At 48.6% G+C, this 20,026-nt stretch overlaps 1 protein-coding gene across 2 annotated transcripts in view; it reads right to left on the bottom strand.

The window, feature by feature from the left end:
• Positions 1-3,889: 3,889 nt before the first annotated feature.
• Positions 3,890-20,026, bottom strand: part of MUC17 (mucin 17, cell surface associated) — a 28,364-nt gene continuing 12,227 nt past the window's right edge. For both annotated transcript variants that reach the window (XM_032255112.1, XM_032255113.1), the window contains exons 4-14: positions 19,044-19,901; positions 14,206-14,394; positions 13,530-13,657; positions 13,137-13,195; positions 11,600-11,751; positions 10,020-10,088; positions 9,739-9,901; positions 8,557-8,718; positions 8,269-8,366; positions 7,053-7,132; positions 3,890-4,726 (exon numbers count right to left, since the gene is read on the bottom strand). In XM_032255112.1, coding sequence (XP_032111003.1) covers positions 4,685-4,726; positions 7,053-7,132; positions 8,269-8,366; positions 8,557-8,718; positions 9,739-9,901; positions 10,020-10,088; positions 11,600-11,751; positions 13,137-13,195; positions 13,530-13,657; positions 14,206-14,394; positions 19,044-19,901 — 2,000 coding nt within the window. In that variant the 3' untranslated portion in view covers positions 3,890-4,684. The remainder of the gene's footprint in view (positions 4,727-7,052; positions 7,133-8,268; positions 8,367-8,556; positions 8,719-9,738; positions 9,902-10,019; positions 10,089-11,599; positions 11,752-13,136; positions 13,196-13,529; positions 13,658-14,205; positions 14,395-19,043; positions 19,902-20,026) is intronic.

The raw sequence follows: 20,026 nt of genomic DNA on the forward strand, positions 1-20,026 counted from the left end.
CGCCATGTTGGCCAGGCTGGTCTTGAACTCCTGACCTCAGGTGATCACTGACCTCGGCCTCCCAAAGTGCTGGGAATACAGGCGTGCGTCCCTGCGCCTGGCCCTGCCCTGTTTTCTAATCCCAGCTTCATACCCATTGGTTGCATGATCTTGAGCAAGTTGCTAGGATGTCTGCCTCAGTTACCCTCATTGGTAGACAGGGAATGATGAAAGGTGTTTGCACATGGTAGGTGGACACTCAGTTTTTTTTACAGCTGAGAGAGCAGAGGTTCAGAGAGAAGCTACTCCCAAAGCTCACGCAGGTAGTCAATGGCTCACCGAGAGTGGACCTGGGCAGCCTATTGGTCTGGCTGCTCTGTCCCGCCTCTCCGTTGCAGAGATGATATGGAGAGTGGGAAGGTGCTGAGATTTCAGTTCCAGGAGGGATGTGGGTCCAAAGCCCTGTTAAATGCCCCCTCCCATGGCCACAGATGACCAGACCTACAGGGGCAGGAGGCAGGTCTGAAAGTGAAGGTGTATGAATTCAGCTCAGTTTTGGAAACTGAGGATTGTTCATTACTGGGTATGTACTCAAAGGAAAAATAAATTATTCTACCCCCAAGACACCTGCACTTGTATGTTTATTGCAGCACTATTCACAATAACAAAGACATGGAACCAACCTAGGTACCCATCAATGGTGGATTAGATAAAGAAAACGTGGAACATGTACACCATGGAATACCATGCAGCCATAAAAAAGAATGAAGTCAGCCAGGTGTGGTGGCTCAGGCCTGGAATCCCAGCACTTTGGGAAGCCAAGACAGGGGGATCATGAGGTCAAGAGATCAAGACCACCCTGGCCTATGTAGTGAAACCCCATCTCTACTAAAAATAAAAAAATTAGCGAGGCATGGTGGTGCGCACCTGTAGTCCCAGCTACTCGGAGGCTGAGGCAGGAGAATCACTTGAATCCAGGAGGTAGAGGTTGCAGTGAGCTGAGATTGCACCACTGCACTCCAGCCTGGGCGACAGAGCAAGACTCCATCTCAAAAAAAAAAGAAAAGAAATCATGTTCTTTATGTTCTTTGCAGCCATGTGGATGCAGCTAGAGGCCATTATCCTAAATGAATTAACACAAAGACAGAAAACCAAATACCACATGTCACTTATAAGTGAGAGCTAAACATTGAGTGCACATCAACATTAATATGGAAACAGTTGATACTGGGGACACCAAAAGCAGAGAGGGAGGGAGGGGGCAAGGGTTGGAAAAATACCTATTGGGGCCAGGCACGGTGGCTCACGTCTGTAATCCCAGCACTCTGGGAAGTCAAAGCAGGAGGATCACTTGAGGTCAGGAGTTGGAGACCAGCCTAGCTAACATGGCAAAACCCCGTCTCTACTAAAAATATAAAAATTAGGCCGGGTGCGGTGGCTCAAGCCTGTAATCCCAGCACTGTGGGAGGCCGAGGCGGGTGGATCACGAGGTCAAGAGATCGAGACCATCCTGGTCAACATGGTGAAACCCCGTCTCTACTAAAAATACAAAAAAAAAAATTAGCTGGGCATGGTGGCGCGTGCCTGTAATCCCAGCGACTCAGGAGGCTGGGGCAGGAGAATTGCCTGAACCCAGGAGGCGGAGGTTGCGGTGAGCCGAGATTGCGCCATTGCACTCCAGCCTGGGTAACAAGAGCGAAACTCTGTCTCAAAAAAAAAAAAAAAAGAAAAAAATTAACCAGGTGTGGTGGTGCACGCCTGTATTCCCAGCTACTAAGGAGGCTGAGGCAAGAGAATTGCTTGAGCCCAGGAGGTGGAGGTTGCAGTCAGCCAAGATTGTGCCACTGCACTCCAACCTGGGTGACAGAGAGACTCAGCCTCAAAAAAAAAAAAAAAAAGGAAAAGTAAAAGAAAAACTACCTGTTGGTTACTATGCTCGCTTCCTGTGTGACGGTTTTATTCATACTGCAAGCCTCAGCACTATACAATATACCTTTGTATATTGTACCCCTTGAGTCTAAATTTTTTTTTAAAGTCAGGTTAGTGATAATTTTTTATTTGTAACTTTTCTAATATTTAATTTTCAATTTTGCTAAATTCAAAAGTACAACCACTTTAGAGTAAATAGCACACAATGTTAACAATGATAACTCCAGGTGAGGGTTATGGGAGTTCACTGTTATATATAAATATATATGTGCAATTTTTTTTTTATATGGAGTCTCTCTCTGTCACCCAGGCTGGAGTACAGTGGTGCGATCTCGGCTCACTGCAACCTCTGCCTCCCGGATTCAAGCGATTCTCCTGCCTCAGCCTCCTGAGTAGCTGGGATTACAGGCACGTGCCACCACACCCGGCTAATTTTTGTATTTTTAATAGAGTTAGGGTTTTACCATGTTGGCCAGGCTGGTCCTGAATTCCTGACCTTGGGTGATCCACCTGCCTCAGCCTCCCAAAGTGCTGGGATTACAGGCATGAGCCACCACACCCAGATAGAGTTCACTTTTTTAACCTTATTGTTTTAACTTCCCTGTAGATTTGCAAATTTTCAAAAGAAAAAAAGGCGTGGGCATAGTGGCTCACACCTGGAATCCAGCATTTTGGGAGACAGAAGTGGATGGATCGTTTGAGCCTAGGAATTCAAGACCAGCCTGGACAACACAGCGAACCCCTGTCTCTACAAAAAGTTTAAAAATTAGCTGGGTGTGGTGGTGGGTACCTGAAGTCCCAGCTACTTGGGAGGCTGAGGCAAGAGGAATTCTTGAGCCCAGGATCTCAAGGCTGCAGTGAGCAATGATTACACCACCGTGCTCTAGCCTTGGTAAAAGAGTTAGACTTTGTCTCAAAAAAAAAAAAAAAGAAAAGAAAAGAAACAGGACTTTGATGGCAAATATGGACATAATCAAGTCTCAAGTGTAGCGGATTTTTCTCACAGGAGAGGCTAGGAGGGGATGGCTAAGAAGCGGCATGGTGCCTGCAGGTGCTCAGAGCGTCCAGTAGAGGGAAGCAGAGTCCAGGCTCTGTCTCATGTTAGGTTTTGAAGCGGGTGGCCCATGGGAGGGACCTTCAAGAATACAATGAGTCCTGAGCGGCATGGCTGGAATAATAATAATTTTTAAAAAGCATCCTAGGAATATTAAGAAGGACAGCGACGAAAGAGCCTTTAGAAACAAACTAGTCCTTATTCAGCAGAAGGCAAGACTGAGTCTAAATAGATTTTTCCCAAGGAGTTCACGAGAAAACTGGAAATGGAACCTAGGTGTCTTTAGATGCATGGAAAGAAATAGCCGATTTTCAGAAGGAGAGCTTGGAAATTTTGGTTTTCTTTTTCTTTTTCTTTTTTGAGACGGAGTTTTGCCCTTGTTGCCCAGGCTGGAGTGCAGTGGCACAATCTTGGCTCACTGCAACCTCCACTTCCTGTGTTCAAGCAATTCTCCTGCCTCAACCTCCCGAATAGCTGAGATTACAGGCATGTGCCACCACACCCAGCTAATTTTGTATTTTTAGTAGAGATGGGGTTTTTCCATGTTGGCCAGACTGGTCTCAAACTCCTGACCTCGGGTGATCCGCCCACCTGAGCCTCCCAAAGTGCTGGGATTACAGATGTGAGCCACCTCACCCGGCTGGAAAACGTGGTTTTCTTTGGTAGCAAGTGAGTCCCTGCCTCTCGTGTGTGTGTGTGTGTGTGTGTGTGTGTATGTGTGTGTGTCTGTCTGCCTTGCCTCTTGGACACCAGCAAATGGTGCCAGTGGAGTTCAGGAAATAGTCTTCATTCCACTGCAATTCTCCCTCTTGTTATCTGGAAGCCCAAGCACATCAGACTTTATGTCCTGGAGGAGAGGAGGAGAGAGTCTGGGAGGATAGAAACAGAAGCTATGGGAAACAGGAAGAAAAGATTCTGGAAGCCATGAAAATTATAATAAAGTTGATTTATTATTTTTAGCTTCTACAAATATATAGTATAACATTTACTAAGGAAAAAATCAGAACTCATAAAAATAAGAACTTTAAAAAATACCTATACTCTTATATACTAAAGGCAAATGCTATATATTTAAACATAAGTTTTTTTTCATGAGACAATATGCAGTAATTCTTACGAGAGCATTTTTTGAAATGTAAAACGCAGTACGGTGTCGAAGGGGTCACAGTTGAGAACCGCGCGACGAGGGCGCTGTCCGTGGTGCTGAACCCGTGCAGACGCGAGGAGGAACTTCTCTGAGCTTGTTTGGAAGTTCTAGCAGGGAAGTCCATCCAGATACCTTTATGCCTTTGACAGAAGAATGGTCCTCCTCTATCAGAGAGGGTCGTCCTCTCATCCTCTTCAACTGAGCGTGCAGCATTAGGAGGGACACAAATGGAGCAGCGAGGAAGAAAGGGGACACCTATCTACCCAGCCAGATCAGCCAAATCAATCTTGGCGATCAATGGGGTGACCTATGTTACAGCCATATCACCCTCAAATCTGGAACCTCTTTGAAAAATGAGCATGAAAGCCTAGCCTGATATCATGACAAGCCCGTTGGAGCTTCCGTGGTTTTCTATTTAAGAATCTCCCACCACTGCTGTCTCTCTCCTCTTTCTCCTTGATAAGTACAGGGCTTGTTTCAATTGAGTTCCCATGGAAGTCCCCTTATGGGCAAATGTTCCACCAAGCTTGGCCGGACTGCAATATCCTTACTCCCGGACTTGTCAGCTTCATGCCTTAAAGTGATGTCATCGTCACCTGAGGCCTCTGAATTCGGATCTGAAAAGAGAGATAAAACCAGGTGAGGGCTTGGCGCATGAGGAATTTGGGATTTTGGAAACATAAAAAGGCTTGGGATGGCAAGTATTCAGTTTAATTATTTTTATTATTTTTATTTTTTTGAGACATGGTCTTACTCTGCCATCCAGGCTGGAGTGCAGTGGCACAATCATGGCTCACTGCAGCCTCTAACTTCTGGGCTCAAATGATCCTCCCAGCTCAGCCTCCCCAGTAGCTGGGACTCCATGTTCACACCATGACACCTGGATAATTTTTAAATTTTTCGTGGAGATGAGGTTTTACCATGTTACCCAGGGTGGTCTCAAACTCCTGGCTCAAGTGATCCATCCAAAGTGCTGGGAGCTACCGTGCCTGGCTATTAGTATTATTTTTTTATGCAGAGACAGAGTCTCACTTTGCTGCTCAGGCTCCCAAACTCCTGACTTCAAGTGATCTTCCTGCCCTGGCCTCCCGAAGTGCTGGGATTACAGGCATGAGCCACTGCATCTGACCTAAGTGGTTGGTTTAGAACTCATCCTATGACCTGGATTCTAGCACAAACCAATTTTGTCTTCCCCTCCCTGCCAGGTAGGTTTGCAGGTATCCTGGCTAGAGATTTCATCTTTGCCCCAAAGGGCTGTGTCAAGGGAGCATAGCACCCAAAGCCGTTCACACCTGGTATTTCTCCTCCCCTCAAATATCCATCCAGTTTAAATAATATTAAGGCAATGATCATCAAGGAGTGGTCACCTTTTGCCCATGTGACCAATCTTGGCCTTAATCATGGGGGAACAACCTGATGTTACATACTTGTTGAAGTGAGGCAATAGCAATATCTATGACATAATAAAAATGTTTAATCTGATTTCATTTAAGCCTCTAGACCCAACCTCCAGTATTTCCAAAACTAGAATACTGCTAATACCTCTGATACCTCTGATATTAAGGATGGGGGACAAGTTAGATGACACCATGAAACAAACCGGGAGCATGAGACTTTTTTTTTTTTTTTTTTTTTTTTTTGAGACGGAGTTTCACTCTTGTTACCCAGGCTGGAGTGCAATGGCGTGATCTCGGCTCACCGCAACCTCCGCCTCCTGGGCTCAGGCAATTCTCCTGCCTCAGCCTCCTGAGTAGCTGGGATTACAGGCACGCACCACCACGCCCAGCCAATATTTTGTATTTTTAGTAGAGACGGGATTTCACCATGTTGACCAGGATGGTCTTGATCTCTTGACCTTGTGATCCACCTGCCTCGGTCTCCCAAAGTGCTGGGATTACAGGCTTCAGCCACCTCGCCTGGCCTTTTTTTTGTTTGTTTTTGGAGACACAGTCTCCCTCAGTTGCCCAGGCTGGAGTGCAGTGGCACCATCTCAGCTCACCACAACCTCTGCCCCCTGGGTTCAAGCGATTCTCCTGCATTAGCCTCCTGAGTAGCTGGGACTACAGGCACATGCCATCATACCCAGCTAATTTTTGTATTTTTAGTAGAGACAGGTTTTCACTTTGTTGGCCAGGCTGGTCTCAAACTCCTGACCCTGTGATCTGCCCACCTCAGCCTCCCAAAGTGCTGGGATTACAAGCATGAGCCACAGGGCCTGGCTGAGATATTTTTCAAGACAACTAGCCTAGACTCTTAAAAAATCAATCTATTTAAAAACATAGGAGCCCATTCTAAATCCAAAATACCAAAGAGACATAACAGAAGCCAGTATGTGAAATCTGTTGTATCCACTTCTGAGAAAAATAAAAACTAGTAATAAAAGATGTCCTTGGGCTAATTGGGAAAACTGGCTATCAGATGCTATTGTGGAGTTATTATCAATATATTGGATATAATCATGGTATTAAGAAGTGCACGCTGAAATGGTAAGGGATCAAGTGTCATAATGTTGGCAGCTGACTTCCAAATTACTCAGCAAAAATTAGTAAAGAGATCAATATAAAGAAAGAAACATATGACATGTTAAGTCTTGTGGCACTAGATGGAATATGTAAGTATTTACTGCACTACTATTTTGACTTTTATGTGTGTTTACAAGTTGAAATAACAAATAAGTTGGCCATCAAGAATGTACTTAGAGTAGGGAAGGAAATCTCAGAACCTGAAGCCTCGGAAGTCAAGGGAAGTTGATCCCACCTTGCTACTTGGCTGTTATTCTCCCCCTGAGTTAGGCTTGTTTCCTGGCAGAATGGACCTGGGAGGATTACCTGGACCAATAAACTGTAAACATAGCTTTGTTTCCCTGAAGGTCCTACCATGTAGGAAAGGAGAAGAAAGTCGCAAGGTTGGGAGAGGCCAGCATCCCATCCAGGCCCTTCTTACCTTTGTTTCAGGGTCTATGTGGCCCAGGGAGGGCTGGAAATTACTGTAGATGGAGTCCAGGTGGATGGAATCATTTTCTTCTAGAGAGATGAAAAACCCCATGGAAACAGGAGGTTAGAAGGACAAACTTTCATCTCTCCCTTTAATCCCATTCAATGGAGGTTAAGGGAGTTTGTCCCCACCCTTAGGAAACTGAAAACCATTGAAAATGTGACAAACTATCAACATTACCTGACTCAGAAGCTTTGTAATACAGGCATATTAAGGCTATGAATTTTCTTCTGAGTACAGCTATAGCTGCATCTCACAAGTCTTGATACTAAGTACTTTCTCACTTTAACTATAATCTCTTATCTGATTCATACATTATTAAGAAACTTAAAAAATTTTTCCAAAGATATGGGAGATTGTACTAATTGAGCATACAAATTAGACTTGTGTCTAACAGAGTAAGCCATTTCCTAATATTGAACATTTTTGTCTCTAGTAATTCTCTTTGCTTTAAAGATCATGTGCCTGCAATGAGTATAGCCATACACAAAACAACAGATACATTGTTTACCGTTACCCTGTTTTGTATTTTTGTATTTTCCACACTTTTGTTTCCAAGCTTTGTGTTTCTATTTCATATATGCCTCTCATCCACAGCAGATACCTAGATTTTTTAAAAATTCCTTTTTTAACTAAAGTTTAATCTACTTATATGTATTATGATTCATGATATATTTGCATTACTTCCTATCATTTTGTTTTGTGTTTTCTATCTGTCCTATCTTTTCTCCTTCTCCTTCTCCTTCTAAAAGAAGACGGAATCTTGCTCCATCACCCGGGCTGGAGTTTCAGCTCACTGCAGCCTTCACCTCCAGGGTTCCAGCAATTCTCCTGCCTCAGCCTCCTGAGTAGCCGGGATTGCAGGTGCCTGCCACCGTGCCCAGCTAATTTTTTGCATTTTTAATAGGGATAGGATTTCACCATATGGTCCAGGCTGGACTCATCCTGACCTCAAGTGATCCACCTGCCTCAGCCTCTTTTTTTTTTTTTTTTTTTTAAGAGATAGGGTTTTGCTGTGTTGTTGCCCAGGCTGATCTCAAGCTCCTGGCCTCAAGCAATCCTCCTGCCTTGGCCTCTCAAAGTGCTGGGATTACAGGCGTGAGCCCACTGCACCCAGCCTGTTTCCACATTTTGAGCCATTGAGTTCAGAGAGGAAGGCCAATACCTTGGGAGATGTCAAAGCCAATGTTTTGGAATGTTCCAGGAGCTGGTTCACCTTTCTCTTCTTGCCACTTGTACAGCTGAGACAATTTGGACTTTTGCCTGTGAATGGAAACACCAGAGAGACCCTGTTAGCGTTGGGGAACAGGAACAAGGACCAGGGACAAGCTGTATCCCCATTTTTAGCTCCCCCACTGTCCACCTCGAGGATGAAGTGATTAGAGGCAGAAGGATCAGAGGAGGAGGAGGAGCTGGAGGGAGCTGGAAGAGGAGGTGGTAGGGCCTCACTCACCGTTTCACCTCTCTCCTGGAGCGGAAAGTGAGTATCAGGAGAGCTATCAGGATGATCAGCACCAGCACGCACCCTGCCCCCACAAGCCCGTACACCAGACTCTTCTGGATGCCCTGGTCACAGGCTTCCCCTCTGTACCAGTGAGTTTCCGTGGTCACGCAGCTGAGATGGAGAGAAGGGACAGTGTGGGAGAGAGAACAGAGTCAGCACCAGCTTCAGACCTGGGCCCTGCCCCTTGGGTGTTTAACGAGGAGGAGGTGAGAAGAGATTGGCAGGGGACCTAAAGCAAGGTACCCTGTGGGGGTGAACATAGATGAAGGCCAGCGTCCCTGGAGCTGGTCCTCAAATGAGCTCAATTCCCACTCCAGGCTTTTAGGTTTTCTTCCAGTTGCAACCCAGAACCTAGGACAGTTGGTCCAACCTGGGTCTTCCCTGGGCTGCACCCCCAGGGACTCCAGGACCCCACAGTGACTTTTGCACCCACCCATTAACCACCTCACTTTCAGCCCTCCTCTATTGCAGGAAGGCCAGGCTGCAGACTGATCCAAAGCTTCTATTATACCCCTGAAGCTCTTCCTCCCGGCTACCTGGAGATGCTTCTCTAAGCCCTGTTCCTTTCTTCCCCTTTCCGGCTTGTGACTGCCTTTTCCAGGAAGCCTTCCCAAACTAACAACTCAGGTCTTTGCATACATGCGGCTTCTTCCTGCACTGGGTGCTCCAGCTGGTCTCTCTCTTTGGTTCTGTTTCAAGTAGCAGTGTTTTTCTGAACTTTCCTACCTCTGTGACTAGGCTTTAGCACTTCTCCCCACTCCCCGTATGGATGTGTGGCCTTCTGTTTCTATTCCACCAGCAGAGGATCTTACTCTCCCTCTGGAAGCAAGGCTCTCTCTCTGTTCCCCTGTCGGACAACCTTTCCAGGAGGCTGTCACTGTCCTCAGCCCTCCTCAGCACAGAGAGGACGCGGGGGAGGGCTGGGGCTGTTATGGACACAGGCTTGGGGCTCAGCTACTCGTGTCTTTCCCCACCCCCAACCCAATTCCTCTGCAGCTGGACACATTCAGGAGAGGCTGAGACCTAGTCCCAAGACCTTGGCCTCTAGGCAGTGCCTGGGGAGAAGCCCTGCAGGGGATGGGGAGGACCAGGACGTGTGGGCTGGTCTAGAAGAGATGGGGAAGCACTCACTAGCACCGGGGGCCACTTCGAAGCAACTGGCACTTGCCGAAGTTACAGTTCTTGGAGGCCTTGTAGCCGGACTCGCAGGGGCTGATGCATTTTGGTTGCTGGTCCTGGTATTCCACCAGGAAGTAGTCTTCATAGTCCGGCCCGGCTGCCTTCCGGCATTCAGCTGGTGGGGGTGCGGGGACAGGGAGCAGCATGACCAGGGTGCTGGGGGGGCACTGCCCTGCTCCTCCTGGGCTCCCCCATCTCCAGCCTTCCCCCAAACCCCTTGTGTTATCACCCACCTTCAGCGTCGTACTGGGCCATCGTGATGTTTTGCACCTGGGTACCACTGGTGTTGTAACACAGCAAGGCTGTGAAGGAGACACATAAAACCCCTCATGACACACACATGCTTGTTTTGCATCCTCAGGGAGCTGAGGGGTATGTGTGTGTGTGTGTGTGTAGAGGGTGGGTGGCTATGGGGAGGTGGGAACCTGGCCCCTGCAGAGGTCAGCATCAGCCTCACATCTGGTGACCCTCCAAGTGTCCTGAGCCCCCCTGTGCCCTTTTGGTCCCAAACCTCCATTTTCTTTCTTTCCTTCCTCCCTCTTTTCCTTCCTTCCTTCCTTTCTTTTTTCTTTCTTTCTTTTCTCTCTCTCTCTCTTTCTTTTTGAGACAGAGTCTCACTCTGTCACCAGGCTGGAGTGCAGTGATGCAATTTCAGCTCTCTGCAGCCTCCACCTTCCAGGTTCAAGTGATTCTCCTGCCTCAGCCTCCCAAATAGCTGGGGCTACAGGCATGCACCACCATGCCCGGCTGGTTTTTTGTTTTTTTGTTTTTTTCGAGATGAAGTCTCACTCTGTCGCCCAGGCTGGAGTGCAGTGGTGTGATCTCGGCTCATGGCAACCTCCACCTCCTGGTTCAAACAATTCTCCTTCCTCAGCCTCCTGAGTAGCTGGGATTACAGGCGCGTGCCACCACACCCAGCTAATTTTTGTATTTTTAGTATAGACAGGGTTTCACCATGTTGGTCAGGCTGGTCTCAAATTCCTGACCTTGTGATCCACCTGCCTTGGCCTCCCAAAGTGCTGGGATTACAGGCGTGAGACACCATGCCTGACCTTTTGGCCTTTTTTTTTTTTTTTTTTTGAGACTGAGTCTTGCTCTGTCACCCAAGCTAGAGTGCAGTGGTGCAATCTCAGCTCACTGCAACCTCTGCTTCCTGGGTACAAGCAATTCTTCTGCTGTAGCCTCCTAAGTAGCTGCGACTACAGGTACCCACCATCATGTCCGGCTAATTTTGTATTTTTAGTAGAGACAAGGTTTCACCATGTTGACCAAGCTGGCTTCAAACTCCTGGCCTCAAGTGATCTGCCTGCCTCGGCCTCCCACAGAGCTGGGATTACAGGCGGGAGCCACCACAGCTGCCCAATGCCACCTTCTCCCCTCTTCTGCCATGATCCACACACTTAGACGAACCCCTGTGTAACAGAGCCCATTGGTCCCCATTTCCAGCAGACGCTCCTGTCCTGTACGCCTTAGTCCTGGTGCCCTGGATGACCTGGCCTGTTTATATGTCTGCCCTTGCAGGCTCTGGGATGAATTCCTTGGTATCTCCACATTCTACTCTCTCTGTCTGCCTTTGTCCCTTCCCCTACCCCAGGGACAACATGGGCCAGAGGATGACAAAGGTGAAAGGCTCTCTTGGCCCAATCCTGGGGCTTCCTTGAGCTGCACCCCCAGGGACTCTAGGACCCCACAGTGACTCTTGCACCCGCCCGTTAGCCATCCTTACTCTGAGCCCTCCTCTCTACTAAGAGAGTCACGCCCCAGCCCTGATGCCCTCTCCCTTCCCTCCCTCCCTGGAAGCCCAGGAATTTACCTGTGCAATTTTCATTAATCATTATTTGCTCCTCAGTCACTTTGGTGATTTTTTCTTTCACAACCATGCTGGCATTGTTCAACACTGTCTCGAATGCTGGTGTGTACTTGGTTCTTAGGAGGACCTCATGCTCCACCACCACACTGCCATGCCTGAGGAGGGAGGGGAAGACGTCCTCAGGTAAGAACCGGTGCTTATCTCTCAAATCCTGTCCCAGGCAGCCTTCACCCTCTTTCTCTCTCTCTCTCTCTCTCTTTTTTTTTTTTTTTTTTGAGACAGAGTCTTGCTCTGTGACCCAGGCTGGAGTGCAGTGGCGCAATCTCAGCTCACTGCAACCTCCGCCTCCCAGGTTCAAGTGATTCTCCTGCCTCAGTCTCCTGAGTAGCTGGGACTACAGGCAATTGCCACCACATCTGGCTAATTTTTGTAATTTTAGTAGAGAGGGGGTTTCATCATATTGTTCAGGCTGGTCTCGAACCCCTTTCCTCAGGTGATCCACCCACCGCAGCCTCCCGAAGTGCTGGGATTACAGGCGTGAGCCACTGCGCCCGGCTGGCTTCACCCTCTCTGGTCCCAAGGGAAGGCAGAGCGGGGGGCAGGACAGTTGAGGTGATGGCTCTGTCCTAGGCACTGCACTGGGTCTCTTGCTACAGGACTTCTCCCAGCAGCCTGTGCCTAAGAGAACTTTCTACAAAGGGAGGCTCCAGGAAGTCTTAGGGAAGCTTCAGTGATGAAGACGGATGGAGGATTGGAACTACAGAAGAGGCCATCCTTGAGGTTTTGGGGTTTTTTGCTGCAGACACAGAGTCTTGCTCTGCTGCCCAGGCTGGAGTGCAGTGGTGCCATCCTGGCATACTCTAGCCTCTGACTCCTGGGCTCAGGTGATCCTCCCGCCTCAGCCTCCTGAGTAGCTATGTCTCCAGGTGCACACCACCGTGCCCTGCTAATTTTGGTATTTTTTGGAGAGACAAGGTCTTGCTCCATTGTTCAGGCTGTTCTCGAACTCCTGGCCTCAAATGATCCTTCCACCCCGGCCTCCGAAAGTGCTGGGATTACAGATGTGAGCCACTGTACCTGCTGCCACCTACATTGATATATTGAAGCCCTAACCCCCAGAAGCTCAGAAGGTGACTGTATTTGGAGATAGGGGCTTTACAGAGGTGATTAAGTTAAAATGAGGCCGTTAGTGTAGGCCCCATCCAGTCTGACTGGTGTCCTTATAAGAAGGGGAAATTTGGATATGCAGAGGCAGCAGGGAGGTGTGCACAGAGGAAAGGCCATGCAAAGACACAGCAAGAAGGTGGCCATCCACGAGCCAAGGAGAGAGGCCTCCAGAGAAACCACCCACCCACACCTTCGTCTTGGACCTCCAGCCTCCAGAACTGGGAGAAACAGACTTCTGTTGTTTAAGCCACCCTGTCGGTGGTATTCTGTGAGAGCCGAGCACAGTAATGCAGGGGCACCGTTCCAATTGCCTTTATAATTATGACTGCTGCTTCCATGCCACAGACCCTCTGCCCACGGCCCAGACACTCACCGTAGCTTTGTGATGTTCACCCCGGCATACTCAGGGATATCGGCGTACACACGGTTCATCTGAAAGGCAAGGGGCCACTGTGTCATCCCAGCGGACCCATGGGGACTTTCCGTGGGACATCAGGGCACAGGACCTGTCCCAGGGCATCACAGCAGACTTGCCACGTGCAGTGGTCCCTTTCCAGAGACCTGCTCCACCCAGGGCCTCCTGCAGACCCCAGATAAAACCTGGCCTCATCTTTTCCCTCCTCCACTGGCAAGCCCTGGGGACATGGGAACTGGAGAAAACTCCTGTGCATCTAACAAGGGAATAGCCCCCAGCTGCCTCCTTAACCCTACAGACTCTGCTCTGGGGGAACGGAGTGGCCATGGGGCCTTGCTCTCCCAGACTTACCTCTTCCGTGAATGTCTTGTTGAAATTCTTGAATTCCTCGGAAGAGTGGTCATTCAGCTCATCGGAGAACTTCACACTGGTCACTGTCACAGTCATTTCCATTTGGGCGGAGACTGTCTGTGGCGGCACTGAGGAGGGTAGGCTTACTGAGCTAAGCATCCCTGAGTTTCCTACTCAGAAGATCTGCTCCGCAGCTTGGGTGGAGGGAGTGACCTCCATTGTACTTTATGGTAAAATTCTGTGCCAAATTTGTGTCAAAAATACACCTTCTTGTTTTATTCATTTCCCCTTCCTTCCCTCCTTCCTTCCTTCTTTCCTTCCTTCCTTCTTCCCCTCCCTCCCTCCTTCCTTCCCTCCCTCCTTCCTTCCCTCCTTCCCTCCTTCCCTCCTTCCCTTATTTCCCTTCCTCCCTTCCTTCCCTTCCTTCCCTCCTTCCCTTCCCTTCCTTCCCTCCTTCCCTCCTTCCCTTATTTCCCTTCCTTCCCTTCCTTCCCTCCTTCCCTTCCCTTCCTTCCCTCCTTCCCTCCTTCCCTCCTTCCCTTCCTTCCCTTCCTTCCCTCCTTCCCTCCTTCCCTCCTCCCCTCACATCAAGGTGGGGCAGGAACTGGTGCCTATGTGGAGGCCAGGTCCCAGGGCACAGGGAGGGGTTGGGGGGAGGGCCTGGGGTTGCACTTACTTATGTCAAGGGTGTTGGACACCTCCTCACAGAGCTCCCCAATGTAGGGGGAGCGACACTGACACTTGAGCCCATCCCAGGAGCCTCCGTTCTTGCAGACAACGGCCGCGTACTGGCACCGATCTCCATTATAGCCAGAGAGGCACTCACAGGAGTCTCCTGTCCACTTTCCTCCATTGAAGCACTGCGCTGAAAGGAACAGGGATCTACTGTGGTTACATGTTGAGCACCGCACTTTACAGCTGATGATGCGTTTGCACAGACACCGCCTCATTTGTTTTTTTTTTTTTTTTTTTTTGAGACGGAGTTTCGCTCTTGTTACCCAGGCTGGAGTGCAATGGCGCGATCTCAGCTCACTGCAACCTCCGCCTCCTGGGTTCAGGCAATTCTCCTGCCTCAGCCTCCTGAGTAGCTGGGATTACAGGCAGGTGCCACCATGCCCAGCTAATTTTTTGTATTTTTAGTAGAGACGGGGTTTCACCATGTTGACCAGGATGGTCTTGATCTCCTGACCTCATGATCCACCCGCCTTGGCCTCCCAAAGTGCTGGGATTACAGGCGTGAGCCACCGCGCCCGGCCTGTTTTTGTTTTTTGAGACCGAGTTTCACTCTTGCTGCCCAGGCTGGAGCGCAATAGCACGATCTTGGCTCACTGCAACCTCCGCCTCCCGGGTTCCAGTGATTCTCCTGCCTCAGCCTCCTGAGTAGCTGGGATTACAGGCGCACTATCATACCCGGCTAATTTTTTTTTTTTTTTTAAGATGGAGTCTCTCTCTGTCTCCAGGCTGGAGTGCAGTGGTACGATCTCAGCTCACTGCAGCCTCTGCCTCCCAGGGTTCAAGTGATTCTCCTGCCTCAGCCTCCCAAGTAGCTGGGATTACAGGCAAGCACCACCATGCCCAGCTAAGTTTTATATTTTTAGCAGAGACAGGTTTCACCATGTTGGCCAGGTTGGTCTTGAACTCCTGACCTCAGGTGATCCACTCACCTCAGCCTCCCAAAGAGCTGAGATTACAGGTGCGAACCCCCACTGCCTAATCTGATACTCTTGTGAGACTCTGGGGTGCACAGGACAGTTAATATTACCCTCACTTCACAGACGGACAAAGTAAGGCAGAGAGAGGCTAAGCCATCTCCCCACGGGTCCACATGCAGGTGACACTCCAGCCAGTCCTAGTCCAGCATGCTTGACTTCAGCCCAAAAACATGAAGAAAGAGAAACCTGGTATTGTGAGAGGTGAGAGGCTGAGGAAGAGAAAACCCAGGTGAACCTGACCCACCTAGAGTCCACCCAGGTTGAGAATGAGATGGCCATTGTCCCTCAACACCCGCTTTGGAAGAGCCTGTACTGTCAGTCATGGCTGCTGTGACTCTTTTTCATCCTTTTTTAATTTACTGGGATGTGGAGTTTGAGGGAGGAGTTTAGATCTTATTTTATTTTTTATATATTTATTTATTTTTGAGACAGTCTCACTGTCTCACTCAAGCTGGAGTGCAGTGATGCAATCGTGGCTCACTATCGCCTTGAGCTCCTGGGCTTGAGCAATCCTCCCACCTTAGCCTCCCAAGTCACTGGGACTGCAGGCATGCATCACCATGCCTGGCTAATTTTTAAATTTTTTCTGTAAAGATGGGGTCTTACTCTGTTGCCCAGGCTGGTCTCAAACTTCTGGCCTCAACCAATCCTCCAGTCTCAGCCTCACAAAATGCTGGGATTGCAGGTGTAAGCCATCATGCTCAGCCTAACAACTCCTTTTTGTTTTTTTATTTTGTTTTTTGAGATGGAGTCTCACTCTGTCGCCCAAGCTGGAGTGCAGTGGTGTGATCTCAGCTCACTGCAACCTCCACCTCCTGAGTTCAAGTGATTCTCCTGCCTCAGCCTCCTGAGTAGCTGAGATTACACGCACACACCACCACGCCCAGCTAATTTTTGTATTTTTAGTGGAGACAGGGTTTTGCCATATTGGTCACGCTGGTCTCAAAATCCTGACCTTGTTACCCACCCACCTCAGCCTCTCAAAGTGCTGGGATTACAGGCGTGAACCACTGCTCCTGGCTAGCAACTCCTTTTTAAATTGCAATACAACAAATAAACTCCTCTTGGTTTAAATAGGTAGGAAGTAGTGATAGCCAACTCTCAAGTATCTGTGCCAACCTGCAAAATCTTTTATTATTTTTTTTTGAGACGGAGTTTTGCTCTTGTTGCCTGGGCTGGAGAGCAATGGCACGATCTCAGCTCACAACCTGTCTCCCGGGTTCAAGGGATTCTCCTGCCTCAGCCTCCGGAGTAACTGGGATTATAGGCATGCGTCACCACACCCAGCTAATTTTATATTTTTAGTAGATATGGGGTTTCTCCAAACATGGAGAAACAGTCAGGCTGGTCTTGAACTCCTGACCACAAGGTGATCCGCCCACCTCAGCCTCCCAAAGTGCTAGGATTACAGGCATGAGCCATGACACCTGGCCCAACCTGGAAAATCTAAAGCTCTATTCTCTTTGGCTTTTATTGAAAATTGCTGTGCCTGGGTAGATCAGTATTAAAGCTATGTTTTGTCTGGGGAAGTGCAGGAGGTATGTATAGACTCTGCAAACACGTGTCTCATCTCTGCCTTCTGGCTTACCCTAAACAGACTCAGAGAGCAGGACCCACGCTCATGGAAATCACATCATGCAGCCTCTGTTTATGGGCTTTTGCTCCAAGACGTTTGGAAAGAACAGAAGAGAGAAGTCAAGAGTCCTGGGCACACCGGACATCCTTACATACGCACCAGACATCCTTCATCAGTCTCCTCCTCCCTCCATCTCTCTCCCTCTTTCATTACTAAAGATGCCCAGACCTGAGCTAAGTGCCAAAACACAGGCTAGTTAGAAGCAACAGAAGCAGATGCTGGGGCGTGTTCACACATTGCTCAACAGTGTAAAGGGAAGGCCAATCTCTGGGGAAGAGGAGGAAGACAGAAGGAAGACAGTCCGCTTTCAAAGATACAACCGACACCAGATAGTGGGTCCAGCGGCATTACAGCGGCCTGTCCTTTGCCGAGACACCTTCGAGGCTTTCTGGAAATACAAGGTCCAGATCTCCCACCTGAAAATGCTCAGACCACTCATTGGAGAATCAGAGTGCTCAAGAAGACAAAGACATATTGGAGAGCATCCAGAGAGAAAAGCCATATGACAGAAAGTCCAGCCGGGCACGGTGGCTCACGCCTGTAAGCCCAGACTTTGGGAAACCAACGTAGGTGGATTACCTGAGGTCAGGAGTTGGAGACCAGCCTGGCCAACATGGTGAAACACGATCTCTACTAAAAATACAAAATTTAGCTGCGCATGGTGGCGGGCATCTGTAATCTCAGCTACTCAGGAGGCTGAGGCGAGAGAATCCCTCAAACCTGGGAAGCAGAGGTTGCAGTGAGCTGAGATCTTGCCACTGCACTCCAGCTGGGGCAACAAGATTAAAACTCCATCTCAAAAAAAGAAGAAGAAGAAGAAAAGAAAAAAAAGTCCAGGCAAAGTAGAATTCAGCAGAGGAAGAAATCACAAAGTCCAGAGAAACTGTAGCAGCCAAAAACTGAAGAACCATCCTTCATTGTCATCAATTCAAGATGGGATTGGGCAGTTCTGTGGGCAGACACAGATCATATATCTGTGAGCCTATTCATCTAAATAAATCAGTGTTTCCAAGTATTTTAATTAGCATGCTTTAAAAAATGCATGAGGGTCAGGCACCGTGCCTCATGCCTGTAGTCCCAGCACTTTGGGAGGCCAAGGCAGGTGGATCACAAGGTTAGGAGATCAAGACCATCCTGACCAACATGGTGATACTCCATCTCTACTAAACATACAAAAACTTAGCCAGGCGTGGTTGCAGGCGCCTGCAGTCCCAGCTACACAGGAGGCTGAGGTAGGAGAATCTCTTGAACCCTGGAGGCAGAGGTCGCAGTGAGCTGAGATCATGCCACTGCACTGCAGCCTGGGCGACTGAGCAAAACTCAGTCTCAGGAAAAAAAAATGCATGCAAAATATTCTTAATCTGGGAGTCATACTCACAGGTCTATTAATATATTATGTGATTCATGTAATACAATATACAGGGTATTATAATAGCAAGTAAGAAATGGAGCAAATCTCAAACTAACAAGAGAAAAGAAAGCGGAGTGAAAGTTTTAGTCAGAGAAAGGAGAGGGATACATAAGGACAGCAAAACATTCACAGGCATTGGAGGTGGAGTTCAGAGCTGATAGAAGTGAAGGACCTTTTTTTTTGCTTCTATAGTCAGTGCTCAGGGGATAAGAGAAATCAAAATAAAAGTGAATGGTGGCAGAGACAGTTGTCACAGTTACACATGAATGAGATGGCAACAGCCTTCTGCAAAAAAAAAAAAAAAAAGTTCGTACTTTAGTATGAACAAAATCAATGAGAAAATCCACTAGAAAGTTTACAAAGTAAACTAAAAAGTTTAAAAGAAAACATAAATAAACCACTCAGATTTAATAATCTTCGGGCATACAAAGTGCAATGGAACAGGGACCTGCAGAATACAAAAGAGAGAAAACAGGACTTGTGGACAGAACACCACAGATTGAGATGCCCAGACAAGGAGTGGTCACGCTTTGTTCAAAATAGTGGAACTTGTGCAAGAAACAGCAAGGCAAGATAGGAGAAGCGAGAGAGTGCTGAGACGGAGAACCTCGATGCAGGTTTTATCAAATGGAAAACAAGTAAGTCAGAGCAAAAGGAGTTTAGCAAAATGTTTAAGAAGAAAACCACAAAATGTAGGGAGTGGAGATTGAAAAATAATGTCAGTTTCAAAAAGGAAAATTCAAGAAATGACTTACGTGGTGTGGTTGTTGGCACAGCAGGAGTTGAGGTGGCTGTGCTCTTAATTGTGGAAGTAGTCCTGGGGACAGTGGTGGTGGTCACCGTGGGGGAGGAAGTGATCCGTGTACTGGAATTTGTCCTGGTGGTCATGGTAGTGACAGTGGCAGTGGTCACAGGCGTTGGGGAGGCAGACGTGGTTGAAGGTGTACTGGAGTGACCAGGAGGAAACACGGGTGGGACGGTGTGAGAAGATATTGCTGACGACATGCTGGATTCTGACAGAGGGGTCACAGAACGGGTGATGACGGAAATAGAGGTGTGAGGCGTACTGGCTGCAGAAAGAGTTGATGTAGAGGTAGTGGAGCCTCTGATGGTTGTGCTGGGTGTGCTGGGGGCAGTAGACACGGTCACATACGTGAGGGTAGTGGCAGTAGTCACTGCAGTTGTTGTAAATTCCTTCGTAGTAGGAATGGTGGTGCCCTCCAGAGTGGTAGGAGATGAACTGGCTTCGGTAGAAGTGGTCACAGGTGTGCGGGTGTCAACAGGAGGGCTTGAACGTGTGCGAGCCTCAGAACTAGTCACATGGGCGGTGCTGAGAGTGCTTCCTTCACTCAGAGTGGACAGAGGCATGGTGGTGCCCTCTAGAGTTATGGAAGATGAACTGGCCTGGGTATCCGTGGTCACCTGGGAGCTGGTGCCGTCAGGAGAGGTTGACAGGGTGCTGGCCTCAGTAGTTACCCCAGGTGTGGCAGTGGCAGGCTCGGTGGTTGGTGGTGTGCTTCCTCCAACAGGAGAGGTTGAATGCGTGGTGGCGCCTCCAGGACTGATAGGGGAGGAACTGGACTGAGTAGACGTAACCAACAGTGAGCTGGTGCCTGCAGGAGTGGTTGCTGGCGTGCTGGCCTCGGTCATGGCCCCAGGTGTGCTGGTGGCAAGCTCAGTGGTTGATGGATTGCTTCCTCCACCAGGAGTGGTTGAGGATGTGGTGGAGCCTCCAGGA

This window comes from Sapajus apella, unplaced genomic scaffold, assembly GCF_009761245.1.
Source record: "Sapajus apella isolate SASKATOON/1434 unplaced genomic scaffold, GSC_monkey_1.0 scaffold88, whole genome shotgun sequence".
NCBI lineage: Eukaryota > Metazoa > Chordata > Mammalia > Primates > Cebidae > Sapajus > Sapajus apella.